Source organism: Lygodium microphyllum, chromosome 10, assembly GCF_053477565.2.
Source record: "Lygodium microphyllum isolate KBCC chromosome 10, Lygodium_microphyllum_v1.1.10, whole genome shotgun sequence".
In the NCBI taxonomy this organism is placed as follows: domain Eukaryota; kingdom Viridiplantae; phylum Streptophyta; class Polypodiopsida; order Schizaeales; family Lygodiaceae; genus Lygodium; species Lygodium microphyllum.
The window spans coordinates 153122222-153143292 of record NC_141144.1 but is presented as its reverse complement, the minus strand read 5'-3'; the positions used below and the strand labels follow the sequence as shown (position 1 = coordinate 153143292).

Genomic DNA, 21071 nt, shown 5'->3' with positions numbered 1-21071 from the left:
TTGACTTCTTTCCTTCTTACCTCTCAAACTCAGTCTGAGGGCCACCTCAACTATGATTACCTTTGGAAGGTGTCTATGGGACAACTTGTTTGAGATTTGTCGGATATTGTGGTGAGCCAACAACCTTGTATATCCTGCATCCGCGGGAAGCAAACTCGTGATGTGATTCCCAGCAAGGCTTTGATCTTCAATATCCTTGGAGCTTGTTTCTACTGATCTTTGCGGTTCGATGAGGACGGAGTCCCTTAGAGGGAGCTTGTATTCCATGCTAATTGTGAATGATTATAGTAGGATGACATGGGCTTATTTCTTGAAGCTGAAGTTCGAGGCTTTCTCCAACTTTACAGATTGGTTGCTTTTGAGAAGAATCGATCGGGCCGGAAATTGAAGATCTTACGATTGGATAAGGGAGGAGAATTTGTTTCTAATGAGCTTTGCTCGTTTTTGTGTAGATCGTGGTATCCACCAGGAGTTTGGCAACACAAACACCCCTCAGGAGAATGGCATATTGGAGTGGAAGAATCGCAGTGTGATCGAGATGGCCCGCACCATGATGGAGCATCGACAGACATCTCAGTGTCTATGGGCTGAGGTTGTGGCTACTGCAATCCACATTCTTAATCGATCCCCTACTTCCGTTGTTGTTGGTATGACCCCTTATGAGGCATATTTTGGGTCTAAGCTAGATGTTTCGTATTTCAGGGTTTTTGGGTGTGACGCCTATGTTCGCACCCCGAAAACACAGCGTGATAAATTTGAAGCAGCTTCCAAAAGATAGGTGTTTGTGGGCTATAGCTAGCAGTTTCAAGGTTACCGATTGTATGATCCCGTTAAGCAGGATGTCTACACGAGCCGTGATGTTTGGTTCGTGGAAGTTCCAGCCTCAGAGGGGGTGAGGAACACCTTGTTCTTGGAGATCTCAGTGCTAGCTGGGCACACGTGATTGTTCCTTTGGAGCATGTGCCTCTTGAAGACTCTTCTTCAGATGAGGAACTTAGCTCTCAGCCCTTGGACTCATCGGTTGTGTCCCAGTGGTCGGTGGACCTTCCTGAAACTTCAGCAGATGGTGAGCGACGAGGCGAGATCCCTAGTCTCCTCCTCGTTGGGCTTGTGACACTCTTCATGATGTAGGGCTTGAGGGGGTTCTTGATGTTGGGAATAAAGGCTCATCGTGCCTTTTATGGTGTTCGGATATGCACGCACCCTTACACTTGTACTTTATATATATTATCAAAACCTTAAGTGATACATCTTGTTATTGTACCAAACAATTTGTGTGTCGTGCTCTCACTCTGTTTTGCTCACTCTTCCTACTTTGAACTCTGCATTGAAATTGATTTGCACTCTATCTTGATCCTTGCACATTGACATCAAACTGGTATCAAAGGAGGCAAGAGGCAGCTCAGGAGTGCAAGAGTCCCAAGACAGTGAATAGACGAGCAAGTCGGGTAGGTCAGCACGTGACGAATCATGCGGGTGAGCTGGCGATGTGATTCAATAGTCAGCATGTGACAAATCAGGTGGGCGCCGACTAGATGTGGCACAAGTGACAGGTGTGTAGGTTCAGCGGGTGACGGGGGGCTTGGTCAATGTCTTGACAGGCATGATTTTCTTTTGTTTTAATATCTTGCAATTCTTTTTCTCCTCCCCCTATTGGGTGTTCACAGGCTCAAGCATAGTGTGCCATCTTGGCTTAAAAATTTGGGACTTTTTCGGGATTTGGGAACCGTGATGTAGAATAGGACAATCTGACCCAAAAATTGCAAAATTAGGGTTTTGCATGCGCTTCGGAGCTAGGACGGCTTCGCCGACAGGCCTATAGGTGGATGCAGATGGTTTTACACAAGTACAAAGACGACAGAGAGGGAGGCGGCAAGGGGGGCCACATGCAGCTCCACAGCCACGGCAGGGAGCAGGAGGGCGAGCGTCGCCCCCTCAGCAAAGCACCGTGCTGCCCCCCGTCCTCGCCCTACCCGACAGGTCCACAGGTCTACACATCCACCCCCTACAGAGGTGTCATAGGCTGTATCACCCAAGGTGCCCACAGCCCAAACCCCCCCCCCCCCCCCCCCCCAAAAAAAAAACCCCAAACACCTGCCGGGTGCCTCCGACCACCCTATCGTCCCTCGATTCTCCCCCTCCCCACCATCAGCCCCCCTTGATCCCCACCCAGTACAGGTGACCATTTCCCCACCCAGCCCCCCCGCCTCCCACAGGAGGTGAGGACCCCCAAACACTGACATCCTCCACCCACCGGTAGTCTAGCCACCCCCTCTCACATAGCCACCAGTTCTTTCATCCATGCTGCCCGCCACACTTTCTCGAGATGGGCATAGTTGCTATCATAGCAGTTTTCTCATAGTGGGCTGTGGTCTTACTTGAGAGTTGCGGAGCGCGGAGTGTTTCCACTACCCTTGGAGGTGGAATCTTCGTGGTATGCAAGTCTAGGAGCGGCAAGGTCCATCTACTAGCACCACCGGATGGACCAAACTATGCCTTCTTTCTTCAGGCCACAGGAGACTGGACGATGACTCAGATAGAGAAGGAGGTGAAGAGCCAGGTGGCAAACCATATCTCCTAGTGGATGGGAGAAGGTGGACTAGCATTTTTCTCCTAGCAGTGGCCGGGTTGCATGATGGACATCAATCGGTGGGCTGGGGCCAAGGTCCCTCATCTAAGCATTATCTTTCGAGCCCCTCCAATGGAGAGCGCCGATGGATGTGATTGAGTGGCCCTTGGCACAAGCGGCCCGTTTCTACCAGTGTACAGAGTCTTGCATCTCAGCCTGGTTGATAGATGCCCTAGTGGTACCACTAGGCGCATCCATCACCCCCATGGTCCACCCGAGGGCTACCTTGGGGGAATGGAGTTTACCATCTAGGCCGGCAGCGAAGCGTATATGTATGCCTCATAGTTCCTCTTCTTCATCAGCAGCTTCCACACCGAACAGATGCTTGTTCGATTAGTCACAGGTCTCCCTATGAGTTTATATCTTGCATCTTGGAATGTGAATAGCCTCCACTATAGTGGGGCACGTGGTTCCAGGAAGTTGATTGTTTGGCAGGAGCTGTAGCTTGCCCTTGTCAGATGGATCGACATCTTACTTCTACAGGAGCACAAGCTCACTCTCAGCTAGGCCTAGCAGGTAGGGAAGGTACTCTTGGGCAGCTCACATACTTACTGGGATCTCGCCATCGGTGCCCACGGCAAGAGTGGAGGCGTATGCATCTCTATTGGCCCGAGTCTCACCGCCTGTGTATGAGACCATGGGACGATAGTGGCAGGGAGGGTACTGTGGATTAAATTGGATATTGGGGACTCGTGCCTTGGAGTCCTCAATGTCTATGCCCCTACGGAGGCTAGGGCACACAACAGGTTTTGGGTGGAGATCGCGGATGGACTCCCAGAGGTGGACTCTTGGATCGTTGAGGAAACTTCAACAACCTGGAGGCTTTAGAGGACCAGTAGTGTAGAGGCAGAAACTACCAGGGCATGGTTGGGGAGGAGTAGGAGGCATGGGAGGTCTTTCTACTGGCAGTAGGAGCATGTGATGCCTGGAGAGACTATGCCGTATGATGGTCGCTAGACTTCTCTTGGGGATACAGGTGGTTAGGTGGAGTCGTGCTGGAGCAGTTGGATAGGTTTTATGTGGGAGAGTGGGGATGCTCTCGTGGAGGCCATATTAGGCAGTTGGTGGGCATCACGTTGTTCAATCATTGCTCGGTTCTCCTAACACTTGATCCCCTAGCATCTGCCCTAGACACACGATCCTGTCGGATCCTTGACTCGATCTATAGGAGGGAGGAGGTGACGAGACAGATTGAGCAGATTTGGACCAAGGAGCGGGGCAGAAGGGACCAGATCGCAGAGGAGGTTGCAGAGGTCCCAGTCGAGTCGAGCAGTATCTGCCAAGAGGCAGCCATACATGCCAGGCAGTAGAGCTAGGAGGAGGAGAGAGCACTCCGGTGGGACCTTGCAGCCACACAGAGATTATTACAGGAGGCACCAGGGGATCCCACCCTCCATGCACAGGAGATGTGTGCGCGAGCAGCCATTGCTGGCCTAGGGGATAGGCGCTCAGAGTTCTCTTTCCGCACCTCAGCAGCCTTCTGGGTGAGGAAGGGGAACACAATATGTAGGGAGTTTTTCCAGATGCACCAACCTCGTACCTCAGGAGAGCAGATATGCAGCCTTCGAGATCAGTATGAGAGAACTCGTTCTAGCCCTGACGAGGTGGTGGAGATTGCCATCGACTACTACAGACGCCTTTTCCAGCAAGAGACAGCCTCAACTAGAGGATAACGATGTAGACAGCAGGTCTGGGATCACATCGCGTTCCTCGTCACAGAGGAGATGGAACACTCCCTCCTAGCCCCCTTCACAAAGAAGGAACTAGAGGATGCTTTCCATACACAAGATGGGCAGAAATGCTCGGGAGAGGATGGCCTCTCTAAGGCCTTCTTCACTACCTACTGGGAGGTGGTGAAGGACCCCCTACTAATGGCCTTCCAAGAGATTTTCACTTTAGGACAGATGCCAGGGAGTCTTTCGGCAGGCCTTATCAGTCTTCTCTCCAAAGGGAAAGATCGGTTGGAGCTTTCCCAGTGGAGATCGATCACCTTATTGTCAGTGACCTATAAGGCACTGGCAAAGATGATTGGTAGGCGACTACACCCCGTGCTTCCAGAGATCATTCATGACACACAGACAGGCTTTGTCTAGGATAGGAGCATCCTAGACAATGTATTCATCTTCTTTGAGGCGACAGAGTGGGTTCAGCACAGTGGGCAGAGACTGGCTGTACTACTCTTGGATTTCGAGAAAGCTTATGATAGGGTGGACTGGGATTTTCTAGAGGGCACCATGGTGAGGTTGGGTTTTTCCCAGGCTTGGATTTGCATGGTCTCCGCACTTTACAGATCAGCCACCAACAGGGTTCTCATAGGTGGTAGGCGAAGGGAGGAGTTTCGGCTGGAGAGATCGGTCCAGCAGGGCTGCCACTTGGCCCCGTACTTGTTCATACTCTTTGCAGAGGTGATGTCACACTTCCTTAGGTCACATGTGAGCGGATTATGTGGCCTCCGACTTCCAATGAGAGAGGAGACTGAGTTGTTAGACTCAGAGTATGTAGATGATACAACACTCTACATAGCGGACGATGAGTTGATGCTGGAGAGAGTGAGGCTGGCTCTTGAGGTGTTCTGTTCTGCAGTGGGTGTGAAAATCGACTGGCGAAAATCGGTTGGTTTCCTCACAGACCCGGACTCTAGCACGGAGTGGGGCGTCCACTTGGGATTTAGATGGGTGACTAGAGGGCAGACCGTCTGTTACCTAGGGTTTCAAGTGGGACTTGACCTCACTCCCGCCCAGCAATTTCTTCTAGACCTCGATTCTATTCGGAGGAAGCTGACCTATTGGAGCATGGCTTGCCTCTCACTAGCAGGCCAAACGCTGGTGGTTAACTAGGTCCTCCTAGCGATCGCTTGGTATATCGCCTCGTATTGGTGCTTTTCCTCATCTTGCGTAGTGCAGCTTCGCTGCCTAGTGCAGAACTTCCTTTGGTCCGGCTGCCAGGGATTCCAGGGCCAAGGTGGTGTGGGTGACCATCATACGGCATCGGTCAGATGGAGGGCTTGGGATCATAGACCTGGAGTATCAGAGTATGGCCCTCTTGGGCAAGCTAGTTGTCCGCGGCCTCACACCAGGAGAGCAGATCTGGAAGGTCCTATTGTAGGAGGGTCTTCAGGATTGTAGACTGAGGCTTGGCGGTGAGTGGAGTCCGTCCCTGAGATGGATCTTCACGTCAGTCCAAATCACCTCTCCTAAATCACCTTTCCTTCATAGCTTGCTCTGTGTGTGGAAGGGCCTGCGTAAGGCCCTAATCTAGAGCCCCCAAGGCTGCTAGGAGGAGATAGACCGTCAGCCGGTGATCTGGAATCCCTAGGTCAGAGATCGGGAAGGGGCACAGATTGGCGAGCGCCCTCCCATCGAGTGGGCTGGTTGGGAGGCTGGCCTGGCTCGTACATTAGGACACGGCGGGAGGTGTACAGGATGATGGATGAGGAGGTGCTGCAACGAGTATCAGGCTTCCAGAGAGGAGTGGAGTTGAGGAGAAAAGAGATAGATGCAACAGTACCTTAGGAGTGACTTGCTCCCTTGATATGAGAGCCGATAGAGCCCAGGGAGGTATGGGCCGCTAGGTTTTCACCCGTAGGCATCCCCCTAGAGATGGCAGGTAGAGTGGGCAGTGCTCCACTTGGGACTTTCTTCACCGTACAGGAGGGTGGGCGTCTGGCTCTTGACAGAGGGCAGCAGGATGAGGGGATAGCTGTCCTTTCATGGAGGAGGATCCGGGTGATTGGCCTTCAAGGGAAGACATGGCGGCTAGAGCCTTTTGTCTTCTGGAAGGAGCTCAGGGAGTGGCACCTTTGGATCTGGGAGGGCAGGCTACTTGATGAGCTGGAGTGGGATCCGGGAGAGTGGCTATGGCCGGCAACTGCAGTCACCAAGAAGCCGCGAAGGTTCCTAGAGTACACTGCTAGGATTGGCAGACACGTACTGATGCAGGAGGATATGGATTGGGCGCTGTCACATAGCAGGCACTGGGTGGAGCACAACATCATGGAGCCTTTCTGGCGGGCCTTTTGGCATTGCCTATGGGATAGCTGGAGGCAGAGGAGGGTATCGTATTTCTTATGGCTGGTGGCACATGGAGGCTTGGCGGTGGGAAGTTGGCTTGCCCAGATGTAGAAGGAGGGAGGTTGTTAGTGCTGCACACAGCAGCCTCTAGAAACCCCAAAGCACTGCCTTTGATCGTGTGAGGCGGCACAGCTCGTATGGAGAGGAGTATGCTGCATCCTTTGCCGTATAGCACCTAGCCTTGGATGTATCTCATGGGAAGCTTTGTGCTGGCAGGCAGTCAGCCAGGGCCCTCACCTTTTGTATGAGGCCGGGATGCAAGACACGATATTCATTATCGAGGCAGGGTCATGCGCAGTGGTCGGTTTGGAGGCTCTACCCATCCGCTAGGTACTGGAGCCCATAGCAGACCGCTCTGAGGTATGGGAGATCATAGGGAGTCTTACTGGTTGGCATATTTGGAAGGCGTGGTGTGAGGAGGCTTTTGGCGGAGAGACTTTTAGTATAGGCGACCTTAGCAGAGCTCTAGACCTCCATCATCCACTCCCTCCGCGGTCGATGGGATCAGGTGCAGGGCGAGACTAGGGCTTGTCAGGAGCTCCAATGTCATTTCATGCGCACTTGGGGCGGCCAGGACCTGTTTTTTGTGATGCATGCAGGCAGTCCTAGATGGTGATACACCCCCCCTCCATGGCTTCTTGCCCCCATCCCCCCCAAACCGCCTTGAGAGGCTTGTATACATGATGTATTTGTGACTTTCATCAGCTCCAGCTAGTCTGTTGAGCATGAGCACTCTGTTGTAATCAGTTTTTTGAGTAATATAATCAGCCACATTTTACTTGCAAAAAAAAAGAAAGTATGCTGTTATGGTGAAGAAAAAAGGACGATAACGACGTGATGAAAATAACCATTTTCCAAGCAAAATACAGCAGGGTATTGCTGCTTGTCTTAAATGCATGTCACACAGACATGTCTTCAGATTGAGTCCTTGAAATAGTATCTTTCCAAATTTACTGTAAGTTATTGTTATGCTGGCTCAGATATCAATGTACTCTAGGATGTTTATAAATTGTTTTGCTGACTTTTAGGTCACCATTACTGGAGGGTCTTTGGATGTTCAAGTGGATTGGAGCGGGAAGTCCAGGGCAACTTGCTGCAAGAGTTCTTTTACAGTATGTGCACAAAACGTTGCTTTTTTCTTTTCTTATGTTGGAAAACCTTTTGAATTGCCACTACAACTAACTGGCTCTAATAAGAAAATGAATGAATGCTAACATGTCATTTGTCTTCACTGGATGGCCAAGTCTGCATGTAACTATACAGGAGCAACAAAAGTTTTTAAAAAGTGCTGCACACATTTATATGTGAATTGAAATATTTGTCCATTCTGCATTAACGTTTTACACATGTGATATGCATTGGTGGCAGCCAAGTTCCTCCCCCCCCCAAAGAGGACAGAATAATTCTATTTATAGATCTCCTTGAGACAATATATCCCACGACAAGTATAAAAATAGCCTTGTAAGGGACTTTCAAAAATATATACAACACAGGAAAGTCTTTAGTACCTAACCATGTGTGGCTGATAGAGAAAGAAAGTGCAAGAATTCTAGGTCTGGAGAAAAGCATCTCTCCTCGTCCTCCTCGTCCTCCTCCTTATAGTTTCTGAACTGTATTGTATCCTCTCCTGTATCCGTGGAAAGTGTGGATAATTTTTGTCCAAGTCTTGGACAGAGTTTGCATAATGGATATGTCCAATACATCTATAGCATGACTACACATGGCACATGGTTGCCATGTCCAATGGCGTCTGATTAGTATAGTCCAATGTTAGTATGGTACTAAATAGTCCAATGTTAGTACAATACTAATTAGACAAAAAAATTTTGAACTTATGTTTGATTAGTAAAATTATACAAATTTAAGGCCTGTAGGCTATACTTGATGTTCCTTACAAGAAAACAATGCATTTTAAGCATTTACTTCAAAGACCAAATTTGCAAGGTCTAAAGCTAAATGTTATTAGGAATGTTAGGGTATGGTACACTTCTTCTCCCAACATGCACAAGTGTGAATGAACAGGTGGGTAACAAAAGAGGTCTGCTCCTTTGGGCTTTCAATTTGAGAGTAGAGGAGAGAGTAGAGAGCCTGAAATTTGGTTAGTGAAAACCATGGCTCTAGATAGTGGCCCAAACCTGTCCCTAAATAGAGTGTGGAAACAGATTGAATCTTGTAGTATGCTAGGCATTGGCAAGCATAGTGCTCCTCCTGTCTATCTTTGAGAGAGAGAGAGAGAGAGAGAGAGAGAGAGAGAGAGAGAGAGAGAGAGAGAGATATTAATGTCTACATAAGGCCAATGTGGCCTATGAGACAAAATCCAGATTACATCCATGTCTAAGGTCATCTCATCAGTAAGGTAAAGATAACATTACAAGTAAGTGGGTGGCCTATGAAACAATACTGAAAATAACTATACGATGGGGCTATACTAGGGTTGAACCATGTGTAGTGTTGTTCCATCGATAGAAAAGAAAAGGAAAGGAAAGGAGAACCAGATCTGATTTAGCCATGTACAAAAGTGTGGTGGAGACTATGGGCTATAGTTGGTCTCAAGATCTGCACATGATCTCAGCTATGATGCGGTCCCCAGCTGCTTCACTGATATGCTTGGTGGTGACTTTGCGGTGTCTCGTGATAATGGCTCTAATCCGACTGTGGTGTGGCCTCCTCGGACGTGGTCCTGATAGACGGGGTCGTCGTGCTCGACGAAGGGAAATGGCTCTATCCAATGTGACTCCACAGTGTGGCCTGTAAGGTGTCTGGCAGGGTGGTTCTATCTCTGCTAGGTTGGTAGTGTCAGTAGGGTCGGCTCTGTAGAAGAAGTCTGTCACTGCTCTCTGTGTGTGTCCCTTTGGGTGAGCTAGCCTCCTGTTTCGTAGTAGTGCGATTCGGTGCCTCTTGCGCTCCAGGAGGAAGAGACCTAGGCATCTCTGGTCCTCGTACTCCATGACGCGACGAAGGGGTCCAAATCCATCCCGGAAGTGGCAGTGGTACCGTCCTCGTATGTCATAGTATACTGTGCATTTGCATATGTACTGTTCCTCCGTCTTAGGCTCTCGACCACAAAGCTGGCAAGTCCTATCCTCTGCTAGGGTATTTGTCCATCTGCCTGTCTCCATCTGTAGCCTATGTGAGGAGGTGTGAATCTGTCCGATAGCAACCCGTACACTATGGGAGAGATGGGTGTCCATATATGCTGGCCGAATAGTGAAACCATCATCAGAGAGGCACAAGAAATGACTCCTGTAGAACTCCATCCTCGATCCTAGAGGGAGTTGTGGGTGGATCCATGTCCTTGCCATCTCAATCCTCAAGATATCAGCTCTGATCACCTTGTTCAACTCTGATCCGCTGAGAGAAAGTGTAGGGCAGTCAAGGCTATAATCCAAAGGTGGAAGACGGTCAATATCCAAACCATGTAGGCTCATCCAAATAGCCATCTGTGAAAACCAACAGTTCTTCTCGCCTCCTGTTGCTAGTTGTCTAGATGAGGTTAGTGCCAATCTAGAGTATCTATGGTGTGGAAGTTTCCATAGTCTGTGCCAAAAGGTCATTGCCTTGAAGAGTGCCTCCATGACTATGGGTGTTGCCTCTAGCTCTGCTCTGACAATCGGGTGTGGGGTGGAGGGCTTACTCCTAATTGTGCGTGCTATCATCATGGTCAATGGCCCTTCCATGCTATCCCAGCCATCATAATAATCCCTCTCTACTCCAATTTGATCAGTGAGTGGGCTAAGGCGCCTATGGTACAAGTTGCAACCACCCCATACCTCTGCTCCATATACTAATGTAGATGTGACTAGGGTGTCAAACAACCAAAGTTTGGTGCGGGGCTCCTGGAACTATATGTGAGCACATTGACTCTCAAGTGCCCCTAGTGCTGCGTATCCACATGCCAGACGTGCCTCTAACGCCCCTCTCAACGAAAAAAGTGGGCCAGAGAAAGTGGCTCCCAAATAGACATATTCCCTCACATGCTCCGGTATGTCTCCCCCAAATGTGAATTGGTACATAGATCTAGTCACCCATGGTGCTGAAGTATTGAAAACCATGGTTTTGGTCTTCCCAAGGTTCACTGTGAGGTCTTTATCTCTACAAAAGATGTGCAAAGCATCTAGATGGCACTGTAAACCCTTCGGTGAATCTGAAATGAGAACAATATCATCTGCATACAGTAATATCGGTATCAGCACCCCTGTCAGGTTGGCTCTAGCTTCTCCCCCTCGGTCTATGTAATCAGACACTTCATCTATGTATAGACCAAACAATGTGGGTGAAAGTGGACATCCTTGTTTCACTCCTATAGTACTGTCAATCCTCTTTGATAGCCCCCCAGGTGCTCGTACATGACCTGTCATTGCCTCATTTAATGCATAGACACCCCATCGTATACCCTTTGGTACTCCAATGTCCTGCAATCTCTGCATGACACGTGTATGAGGCATTGTATCAAAAGCTTTGTGAAAGTCTACAAAGCAACAATAGATCCTCTTGTCTCGGGCTCGACCCTTCTCAATAATGGCTCTAAGTGTGAGAATATGGTCCAGTGTGGTATATCCTCATCTGAAACCTGCTTGTCCTTGTGCTCTGTTGCCTTGCATTTCAGCCCACTCACTGAGTTCATACTCCAATATAGATCCATATATCTTGGCCAAAGAATGACTGATCATGATAGTCTTGTAGTTGCTAGGAATTAGGGGATCACCACTTTTAAATAGCGGAATTTTAGTATTGTTTGACCAGCTCATAGGGAAACCTTCACATACTGCTCTATTGAAATATGTTCTAATATGGGTGCTAATATGCCACTAGCATGTGAGAAATGTTCTGCTACTAGTCCATCCTCATCCTATGCCCTCCCATTTTGTAATCTATAGATTGCATCCCTAACCATTTTCCATGTGAAGAAAGACCACTGTGTTGGCCTACAAGATTGTGGGGGCTGCATAGGTGGCTGTCGTGGCAGGTCATACAATTGTCTCCCATAGTCAAGCCAAGCATCTAGTGATGTAATCTGTATGGGGGGCTTGTCTTTCATGAAACATCTTCCATGTGCTCTTGCTGTCCCTCCCCAAAAATAGCTGATATATCTCTACTTCTGCTTTCGTTAGGTAGTCTCTTTTCTTCTTCCACACAAGGCCTTTGAAGAACGCCTTTGCTTGGTGATGTGTTTGAGTGCCTAGCTCCACTTCCCTTTGTAAGCAAGCTCGGGTGACTCTACACGCATCATCATACCAGCTATTTTGGGGAGCAGTAGATCGTGTGGGTCTACATTGAGGCAAGGTGTGTGGGAATGCATACATGGCTGATGGTAGACCATTAAAGATGGCTAGTCCATGTGCACTTCCCAAAGTCAATAGGTGTGTCCCATAGGTACTCACATCCTTATCCTGGGCTCTCCTACGTAGGTCTATTTCATCTATGTCGATCTCTTTGAACATGGTACTGTCATGCATATAAAAGTCACTTTGTCTATCTCTAGTGCGTGCATTGAAATCTCCTACTAATAATATGTCCCCAATGCTAGCATATCTCATGATATCCTCATAGAGTACATCAATGGGAGATCCATCTCATGTGGCATAGGTAGAATTTGCAGGAGGAAAGTAGTATATTGCAATGAATATATCCCGTGGTCTTCGTGCATGTATCCTAATCCATAAATATCGTGCATCATCATCTCTTTTCATTACTTGCACTATCCCTTTGAGGTCTTTCCGGTATAGTATGGCCACACGTCCAAAACCCCTAGTGCTTCCTGGTTTTCTAGTTGCTGGACGAAATGCACTTTCCCACCTGTATCCCCGCACGTCTGGTAGTCGGCTACCTTTACATTGGTGTGTTTCTGTGTACATTGCTATATCTATGTTTTGGAAGTTATCTTCAAAGTAACCAGCATCCAAGCGCAGGGCTCCATTACAATTCCATATTGACATCTGAAGTGTCTCATAGACCTCGTACCGTCATGAAGCCCTTTTGTCAGTGATGATGACTTGTCCATCCCTAGAAACAGCTCACTTTTATTCTTTGCGAGCCTCCAATACCTTGGGCATGTGTTCTCTGCGATGCGCTATCTGTGCTGGGGTAAGGTCCTCATCCAAATAAATCTTCTCACCCTTGAGGGCTCTCCTCTTGGAGAGGAAGGCCTTTTTTTTATTTGTCTCCAAAGCGAAGAATTAGAGCCTTGGACTTAGAGTCCTCTTTCCCCACTCTCCAAGCACTAACGATAGGTACGTCTAAAGCCCCAATTTTGTCAGCAAGTGTCTTAGCATCTTCCTGTAGGCTGCTCTTCTCCTCCCATCCTACTACCCGTACATGTAAAAACCTAGTCCGTCTCCTAGCCTCTTCTTCCAAGGTAGCATTCATTACTTCAGTCTTGTTCATGGATGTTCCCTTATTCTTTTTTATTGCCTCAATCCATGGGCTGGCTTCTTCTATCTACTTCTGTGTTGTCTTTGCCACTTCTGCCCATGAGTGAACCTCCCTTTCACATGCCTTCAAAACCTCTTTCTCTTTTTGTAGTTCTTCTTGCACGTTCAAATCTTTTTTCTTAAATGTGTTCAATTCTTCCCCCAGTTCTAATATTTCAGCTTTGTAGGCATCTACAACTTTCAGCATTTCAGTTTTCAGCGTGCGCATTTCGGACAACATTTGTGCTTGTAGGTCTTTATCTGCATGTCTTGCATTTTTGCTCTTTGATTTACTATCAGTTCGGCTTTGACTTGCTCTCATATTTCTTTCTCTAATTCTTGGCTCATAATTCGTAGTTCAGAGCGAATGATGAGATGAATTTCTTCATATTTCTTTTCATTCATGGTGCGTGAAGTCATTACATGCCTGTCAGATATTGGGGAGACGGTCCAATCGCGGACCCTACGGCCATACGTACCGTGTGTTCTTAGAAGGGGTGTTGAACATTGCTTCCATGGACGGTTGTGTTAGTTCTTGATCAGATTTGTCTCCCAGATATTCATTTTCCACGGTTTGATGCTTGCATTTGTCTACATTATCCATCTCTCATACACCGTGTGCAAAGGCACTCAACTTGTACTTTGTATTGTCAGATTAGAGCAATTTCTGCGATTTCTTGCAAATTCCTGCAAATTTCTAGGGTTTCCCCAACCCCTCACTAAATTTTTGCAAGCCCAGTAATCTTTTAGGAGCGCAAATGCGTTCACACTGTTTTCAGTTACTGCTCACGACTGCATTCTCTGGTCACAACTGCTCACGTCTGCATTCCCTGCTCACGACTGCATTCATTCAAACTAGTGTGCGAGACTGCTCACACGACTGCATTCCTTGCTAACTAGCATGTGAGAAACCTTGCTCAGGACTGCATTCATTCATTCAAGCCAGCTTGCGCGAGAGAACGACTGCATTCTCTGATCACGATTGCTCACGACTGAGTGAGTGAGACCTGCTCATGATTGCATTCCATCACGCTTGGTACATCACCTTACCCTAGGTCCCTCACGCCACGACTGCTTACCACGACCAATGAATGTAACGCCAGTAGTCGGAGAGAGTCGTCACGCCAGCAGCCTTTAGAGAACCGTCACGCCAGCATCCGTTAGAGATCTGTCATGCCAGCATCCGTCACGTCAGAGAGAGAGAGAGCCGTCACGCGCCGTTACACCAGAAGCTTCCCGTCGTCACGCTGTTGCAAGCTCGCCTTGACCCCCACTAAACATCCCATCGTCACGCCAGAAGCATCCCGTCATCACGCTTGTCTCTCATACTAAATCCAAACAAAGATAGAGAGAGAGAGAGTGAATGAAATGAAATGATATATTAGTGTTTGCAAAGAGGCCAAAAGAGACCATGAGTTACAATCATTTGTATGATGGTACAATTGTGTGGAAAGAATAGTAAATGAAAATGAGGAAAGAGGTGAAATGATCTATTAACGTTTGGAAGAGGCTAAAATGACCCGTGAGACCATAAGTTACAAAATCTATCTGTAGAATAATACAAGTGTTTGGAGATAAACAATACAATAAAAGAAATCTAAATGTAAATGCTGATAGAAAAAGAAACTAGTTGGTAGTATGAGGGTGCACATCATCTCAGAAAATCCTTGATCAGTTTCTTGAGCAGTTTCAATCTCCTCACATTTAGAGAAGACCCTAGGTGATTTGGCTTTGGCTTGAGCAATGATTTGATGTATCCTCCTATACATATGTCGTTGACATATGTGCTGGGCTGTAGGATGCATCGATCGGCCAAGTTGGACTGTATTATCAATCAATGTCCCTTGGATAGATGTAAGTTGATGCTGTATAGCCTATAGGGGGGTCCTTGGTACTCCTCTCAATGTAGACCGAGTCTGGTATGATATTGTTTGGCTCCCCGTGAAGAAATATGTGTTACCTATGGGTAGGCCCTTGACAAACTAGTGCTTTGCCTCCGAGGATGGTCTCTCTCAATCCTCATATCTCTAGGAGATAAAGACCAATGCATCTCTGGTCAATGTAGCCGTGGCTCAAATCCATCCTTGAATAGACTATGGAAGCAGCTTTGGATCTCATAGTATGCCAGGTACCAATAGATGTGGTGCTCCTTCATCTCTGGCTCTTGCTGACAAATCCAACATATACGTTCCTTTGGGGGGTATCGATGTATATCTACCAGTCTCAATCTCTAATTGGTGTGAGGAGGTGCGTATTTGGCCATAACACGTCTAATCACATGTGATATGTGGGTATCCATGTATCTTGGCATATAATAAAGCCATCCTCAGCGGTGTGGAGAAAATAATCTCAATAGAAAGCCACCTTTGCCCCCATCTCATGTACTGGTATCAGCCTTGTCCTGCTGGTCTCTAGTTGAGTAGAATATTGTCTGATGCCAATTGTGCATCTTTGTGTCAGAGGTGCTCCCATAAGCTGTGTATGAATGAAACTGATCTAGTAAGAGCCTCTCTCACAATTGGAGGAGCTCCCAGTTCAGCTCTAACAATCTCAAGTGGGACTGACGCCTTACATCTTTGATCATTTTGGAAATCATGGATACTAGTGGCCTCTCCATTAGTCTCCATCCATCAAATGTATGGCTTGATTTGTTGTGGTGGTCAAGGTTGGCCCCCCCAAATTTGTACTCCATAGAAGAGTGTGGATGTTACTAGAGTATCAAAAGCCATAACGTAGTGTATGGCTCTTGGAACTGTATGTGTGAGCACATCCTCTCTAGCCCTCCCAATGTTGTATATCCTCATGTAAGTTTGGTCTCTACTGCCTCTCTTATAGAGAAAGTGGGACATGTAAATTAAGACCCCCAAATATGTATAAGAATCAACATTCTCCACCAATTGTTGTTGATAGGCAAAGCTTGGTGCTAATCTCGTAACCCACTGCAATGTAGTATAAAACACCATAACGCTGGCCTTGCCGAGCTTAACTAAGAGTCCACTGTCTTGTGCGAGAGAGAGAGAGAGAGAGCTTAGTGCTAATCTCGTAACCCACTGCAATGTGTATAAAACACCATAATGCTGGCCTTGGCAAGTGTGACCTTAATGTCACATTAAATATCACATTAATGTCACATTAATGTCACATTAATGTCACATTAAAGTGATATTTAATGTGACATTAAGGTCACAGCAAGCCTAACCGAGAGTCCACTGTCTTGTGTGTGAGAGAGAGAGAGAGAGAGAGAGAGAGAGAGAGAGAGAGAGAGAGAGAGAGAGAGAGAGAGAGAGAGAGAGAGAGAGAGAGAGAGAGAGAGAGAGAGAGAGTTATATTAACGTCTTCTAAAGACCAAAACTGGCCTACGAGACAAACTGTGATACAACTGATGAGGTCCAGCTATCCAAAATAAAAGTGCTGAATGAAAAGCTAAAAACTGGAAACTGAAAATACGGTGCTGTGAGTGTGATAAGTGTCGTGTATGTGTATGTGCGTATGTAGCTCTGGTACTCCAGATAATGGCTACAAAAGGGGAACAAATGTCGGTTGTGATAGGGGAACAACTGTCGGCTGTGATAAAGTGGTGCGATGTGTATATGTAACAGATGCAGGGGGATATACTATCCTGGGATGTAGTAGCAGTCGTCGAAGTCGCAAATAGCAGGTGATCCCTCCTGGATGCAGGATGTGGTACATCGGCGGTGGAGAAAGAGCAAACTGGAGATCTGAGATCCAATGTGTCTAGGGTCGTCGGATCTCAGTCTGCTGTCGATGTAGATCAAGAATCCTCTGGATCTCCTGTCGGTGTGGCTGTGGGGTCCGAAACCCACGGATCCTCGTGCGGCGTCGAGTACGCTGGTCCTCAGCCTGCTGTAGTGTGAGCCCGGAGGTCTGGCTGGAGGCTGGTACAGTAGCTCTCACTTTGTCTGTCTGAAAGAACTGTGTAATAGTCGTCTGGGTGGGCCCCTCTCTGACTGGGACCCGCTGTGTGCTCTGCTCTCTGATGTGCCATGCCTCTCCCAAAAAACGGCCAAATGATCTCTGATCCATATCAGTCATACATCCCTGAAGTGAGCTGCTCAATGTGTATCTAGATCTCAACTCTGAGTATGCTGGGCATCTGAGAACAAAATGCTCCTCACTCTCCACCTCTGATCTGCAAAGGGGGCATATCCTCTCCTCCCGTGGGATGCCACTGGCTCTGCCACTCTCAATCATAAGCTGATGTGATGATACCCTGAGCTGTCCAATAAGAACTCTCAATCGATGTGGCATATAGATCTGCATATATCTCGGAATCTCTATGAATTCCTGCTCTGATATACTCAAGAACTGTGTATAATAATGTGCCATCTTCGATGGCAGTGGCTGTGCAGGGCTGACCCATGTCCTCTGTATATAAATATGCCATATCTCCTGTCTGATGACTCTGTTCCTCTCAAAGAGAGAGAGAGAGAGAGAGAGAGAGAGAGAGAGAGACTGCGCTTGCGCTATCCTGCCCCGTTTCTGCAGGTTGCCACACAGCGAGAGAGAGAGAGTGAGCGAGCAAGGGAAAGAGGCGTCGTGTTCCCTGCCTATGGACGTGCCTTCCCTGCCCAGCGAGCCAATCCAGTGCAGGGTCCGTTCTGCTCGAGAGAGAGAGAGAGAGGGCTGCGCCGTTTCTGCCTCCCGTGAGCTCCTGGCTTGGCATCTGACCGGCACAAGTAGTGATACAACATGGCTGGTCTGGATATGGCTTTAATAGACCAAACGGTAGCAGCTCTTGGTCCGGATTCGTATACAGAGGAACCAGAGGATATGATTCCTTGCACAGAGAAGATGCCCCTTGGTCCTGACTTCCAGCCTGCGGGCAAACGCACCAAGCATACTTCGGAAGAGACAATGGATCATCAGGAACGTTCTTATGCTCAGGTTGCCTCTGATTCTGTGGATTCTCAGGATGTTGACTGGGAGCATTTGCTGGAGTTTGCCAACACTCTACTTGGCGATTATGTTCAGCATAATCATGAAGCGTTTTCTGACTCTGGAATTGAAGATGTTCTGGAAGCCATTGTGGACTCGAAAAATGTCTTGCGCTCATTTTCATTGTTTTATGAACGTGTTGTTATACTCTTCTTCATTGGTAGGATCCCAGTGCTTTCCCGTATTCGCCAGTGGCTGCACAGTTTGCTACAAGGGGAGTGTGTTGAAGAGATTTTTGTTGGGCCCCGAGGCTTTTATGAGGTGCTGTTGAAATCTGAGAAGCATCGTGCTGATCTCCTGTTTAAACTGCCATTGTTCTTTGATCGCCGTTTGGTCCATGTTGTGCCATGGCACCCAATGGCAGATTTTCAACGCCTGCTTCAACGTGAATGCCCGGTGTGGGTTGAAGTGGAAAATTGTCCGGTTGTCTATTGGCCACTGTTAAAGGATGCCATGGCCGTGGTGGGCATTGTTCTGGTCCTCCCGAGCCTCAGGGCCATGAATCGTAACCGTTTGTGTATGTTATGGGACACTGCTAGGAAAAGGCTTGCTTGGTTACGTCTTAATTGCTCTGGTATGCATCCTTTGCACTTTCGTTTGAAATGGGGTAACTTTGCAGGGCATTGCTTTTCGTGTGGAAAATTGGGGCATTTTATGGCCAAATGCCCAGAGAAGCAATCGACTTCAGATGCTGAGCATGTTGTTCTGCCCATGGAAGATATGGTGCTTGATGCTCCGTCGTAGGATGCAACCCAGCCACCTAAAGTTTTGGATAAAGGTAAACAACATGTTTCGGATTTGGATTCCCGTGGCAATGGCTGGGTAGATGTACATGCAAAAAAAGGTAAAAGGTTTGATGCTGGCATGGTGGATACTGTGCCTACTGCTTCACAAGATTCCATGTGCACTCATATGTGCAGGAAAGAAATGTTGTCTTCAGAGCACACTGCTCATGCTATGGTTTCTTCTGCTCCCCGTAATCAGCCTACTAGGAAAGTATATACGGACGGTCCAAAGGGTCCACCTGCTAAGTTGGCTTTTGATACTAGAGGTAACGTGATTACCCCATGGGATCGTCGTTATCACCGTTCCATCCCCAAGACAGTGGATATACCGTCTACCTCCAAATCTGGCCGTCGGAACTCTTTTGCCGTGTTAGCTGATTTGTTGGATGAGGGAGTCCTTGACATTCTAGCAGAAAAGGTTAAATCAAGGCAAGCTGTGCCTCGTACGTGATTTTCTTTTTTGAATACACATGAAGATAGCCACGTGGAATGTGCGAGGCATTTGTTCTCGTCATAAGCAACATGCCATGTGGACTGTATTGCATGAGAATCAGTGGGATGTCTTGTGTGCTGTTGAGCACAAGAGTCACAGTGAAGCAGGAAAAGTTGTGGATTGCCATGGGTTTCGCTTGTTTTATGCAGGGACACATGCCATGCATTATTCTGGTATGCTTATGATTGTATATGAGAAATATCAGCCTACTTTGGAGACAAATATTTGTGAGGCGGAGGTTATGGATGTTTTGTTACACTTGCCCAAGGATAAAAGTCCTGGTTGGGAGGTCTCACCAATGAATTCTTTGAGGTTTTTGCTACTCAACTGGTGAAACCATTGATGACTATGTTTTAGCAGGTTTGGGAAACGGGGTTCATGCCTTCCTCATGGAAAGAAGGCCTATCAAACTGCTTCCAAAAGTTCCTTCGCCATCAATGTTGAAACATTGGAGACCAATTTCTTTGATGGGTTCGATGTATAAAATCTTTTCCAAAGTGATGGTGAATCGGCTCCACAAGCATCTTCCGGCCATTGTGCATCCTCTTCAATATGGTTTCATTAAGGGCCGAAACATTTTGCATAATATCTTAAATGTGAAAATGGCTATTGACTATGCAAGGCACTCTAATCAGGAAGTGGTATTGATTCAATTGGACCTGGAAAAGGCTTTTGATTATTTAGACTGGTCTTTCATTGCAGAACTTATGTCTACTATGGGCTTTGGTACTCGGATGTCCCGCTTGATCTACACGATTAGTGTTGCGGCTTCTTCGCGAGTTATGCTAAATGGCGGTGTTACCGAGCCATTTGTCCTTGCACTCTCTGTAAGACAAGGTTGCCCTTTTGAGTCCTCTCTTCTTTGCCCTTGCGACTCATCCAATTCTTTCGATGTTATCTTCTATGGCAGCTTCGACTCAGTTGGTTGGATTGTCGCTTCCTTTTGGACAGCACTTCATTAGTTAATCTTTGGCTGATGATAGCTTTATGATTTTGTGTGCGGACAAGGATAATCTTCGCAAAGCATTAGATGTTTGGACGCTCTTTGGTCAGGCGTCTGGTCTTCATATCAATGCTTTCAAATCAGTCATTCTCAGTTGGACGGAGTCAGATTTACAGTCATTGGGCTGGCAGGGACTGGTTGTTCCCTGTGGTTCCATTGTCAAGCATCTTGGGTACCCTTTGGGTGTTGATGTTCGGCCAAAGCAACTACTAGAGTGGATTTCACAGAAACTGGCAGCCAAGTTTCTGTATTGGAAGTCGCAGGCTTGGCCCTTCCATGTTCGCCTCAAAGTGGCTCAGACAATTATGTTGCCAATGCTCACATATTTCTTGCCATTGTTGCCTTGGACTACCACTACTTTGAATGCTCTTACTCAGTACATCTGTTTCATGTTATGGAAGGACTCCTTGCATGCAGGCATTTCATGGATTTCTTGGTCGCATGCATGTACTCCCAAACGCATGGGTGGTGGGGCTATTTTGGATGCCGAAACTCATATGCTGGCTCTTTGTTGGTCTCTTTTTCGTGCCATGTGCTTGGATCATCACCCGTGGGTCGTTATAGCTCGTTATTTTCTTGAGGATCACGGGCTTGTGCATGGTAATACCCAAATTCGGAGCTCCTGGTGGCATGTTCTTAATGCAGACTCTCGGTTTTCTAGTCCTTCCTCATCCTTCTTGCTCATTTGGTATGCTCCTGGAAATTGGTCCTCCAGAAGGCTCGGT

The 21071-nt window shown here is 47.5% G+C and overlaps 1 protein-coding gene across 1 annotated transcript in view; it reads left to right on the top strand.

Moving 5' to 3' along the window:
* LOC148030694 (putative plastid-lipid-associated protein 13, chloroplastic) overlaps positions 1-21071 on the top strand; it is a 79821-nt gene that overhangs the window by 15040 nt on the left and 43710 nt on the right. Inside the window, exon 3 of the mRNA XM_087687042.1 lies at positions 7728-7811. Coding sequence (XP_087543168.1) covers positions 7728-7811 — 84 coding nt within the window. The remainder of the gene's footprint in view (positions 1-7727; positions 7812-21071) is intronic.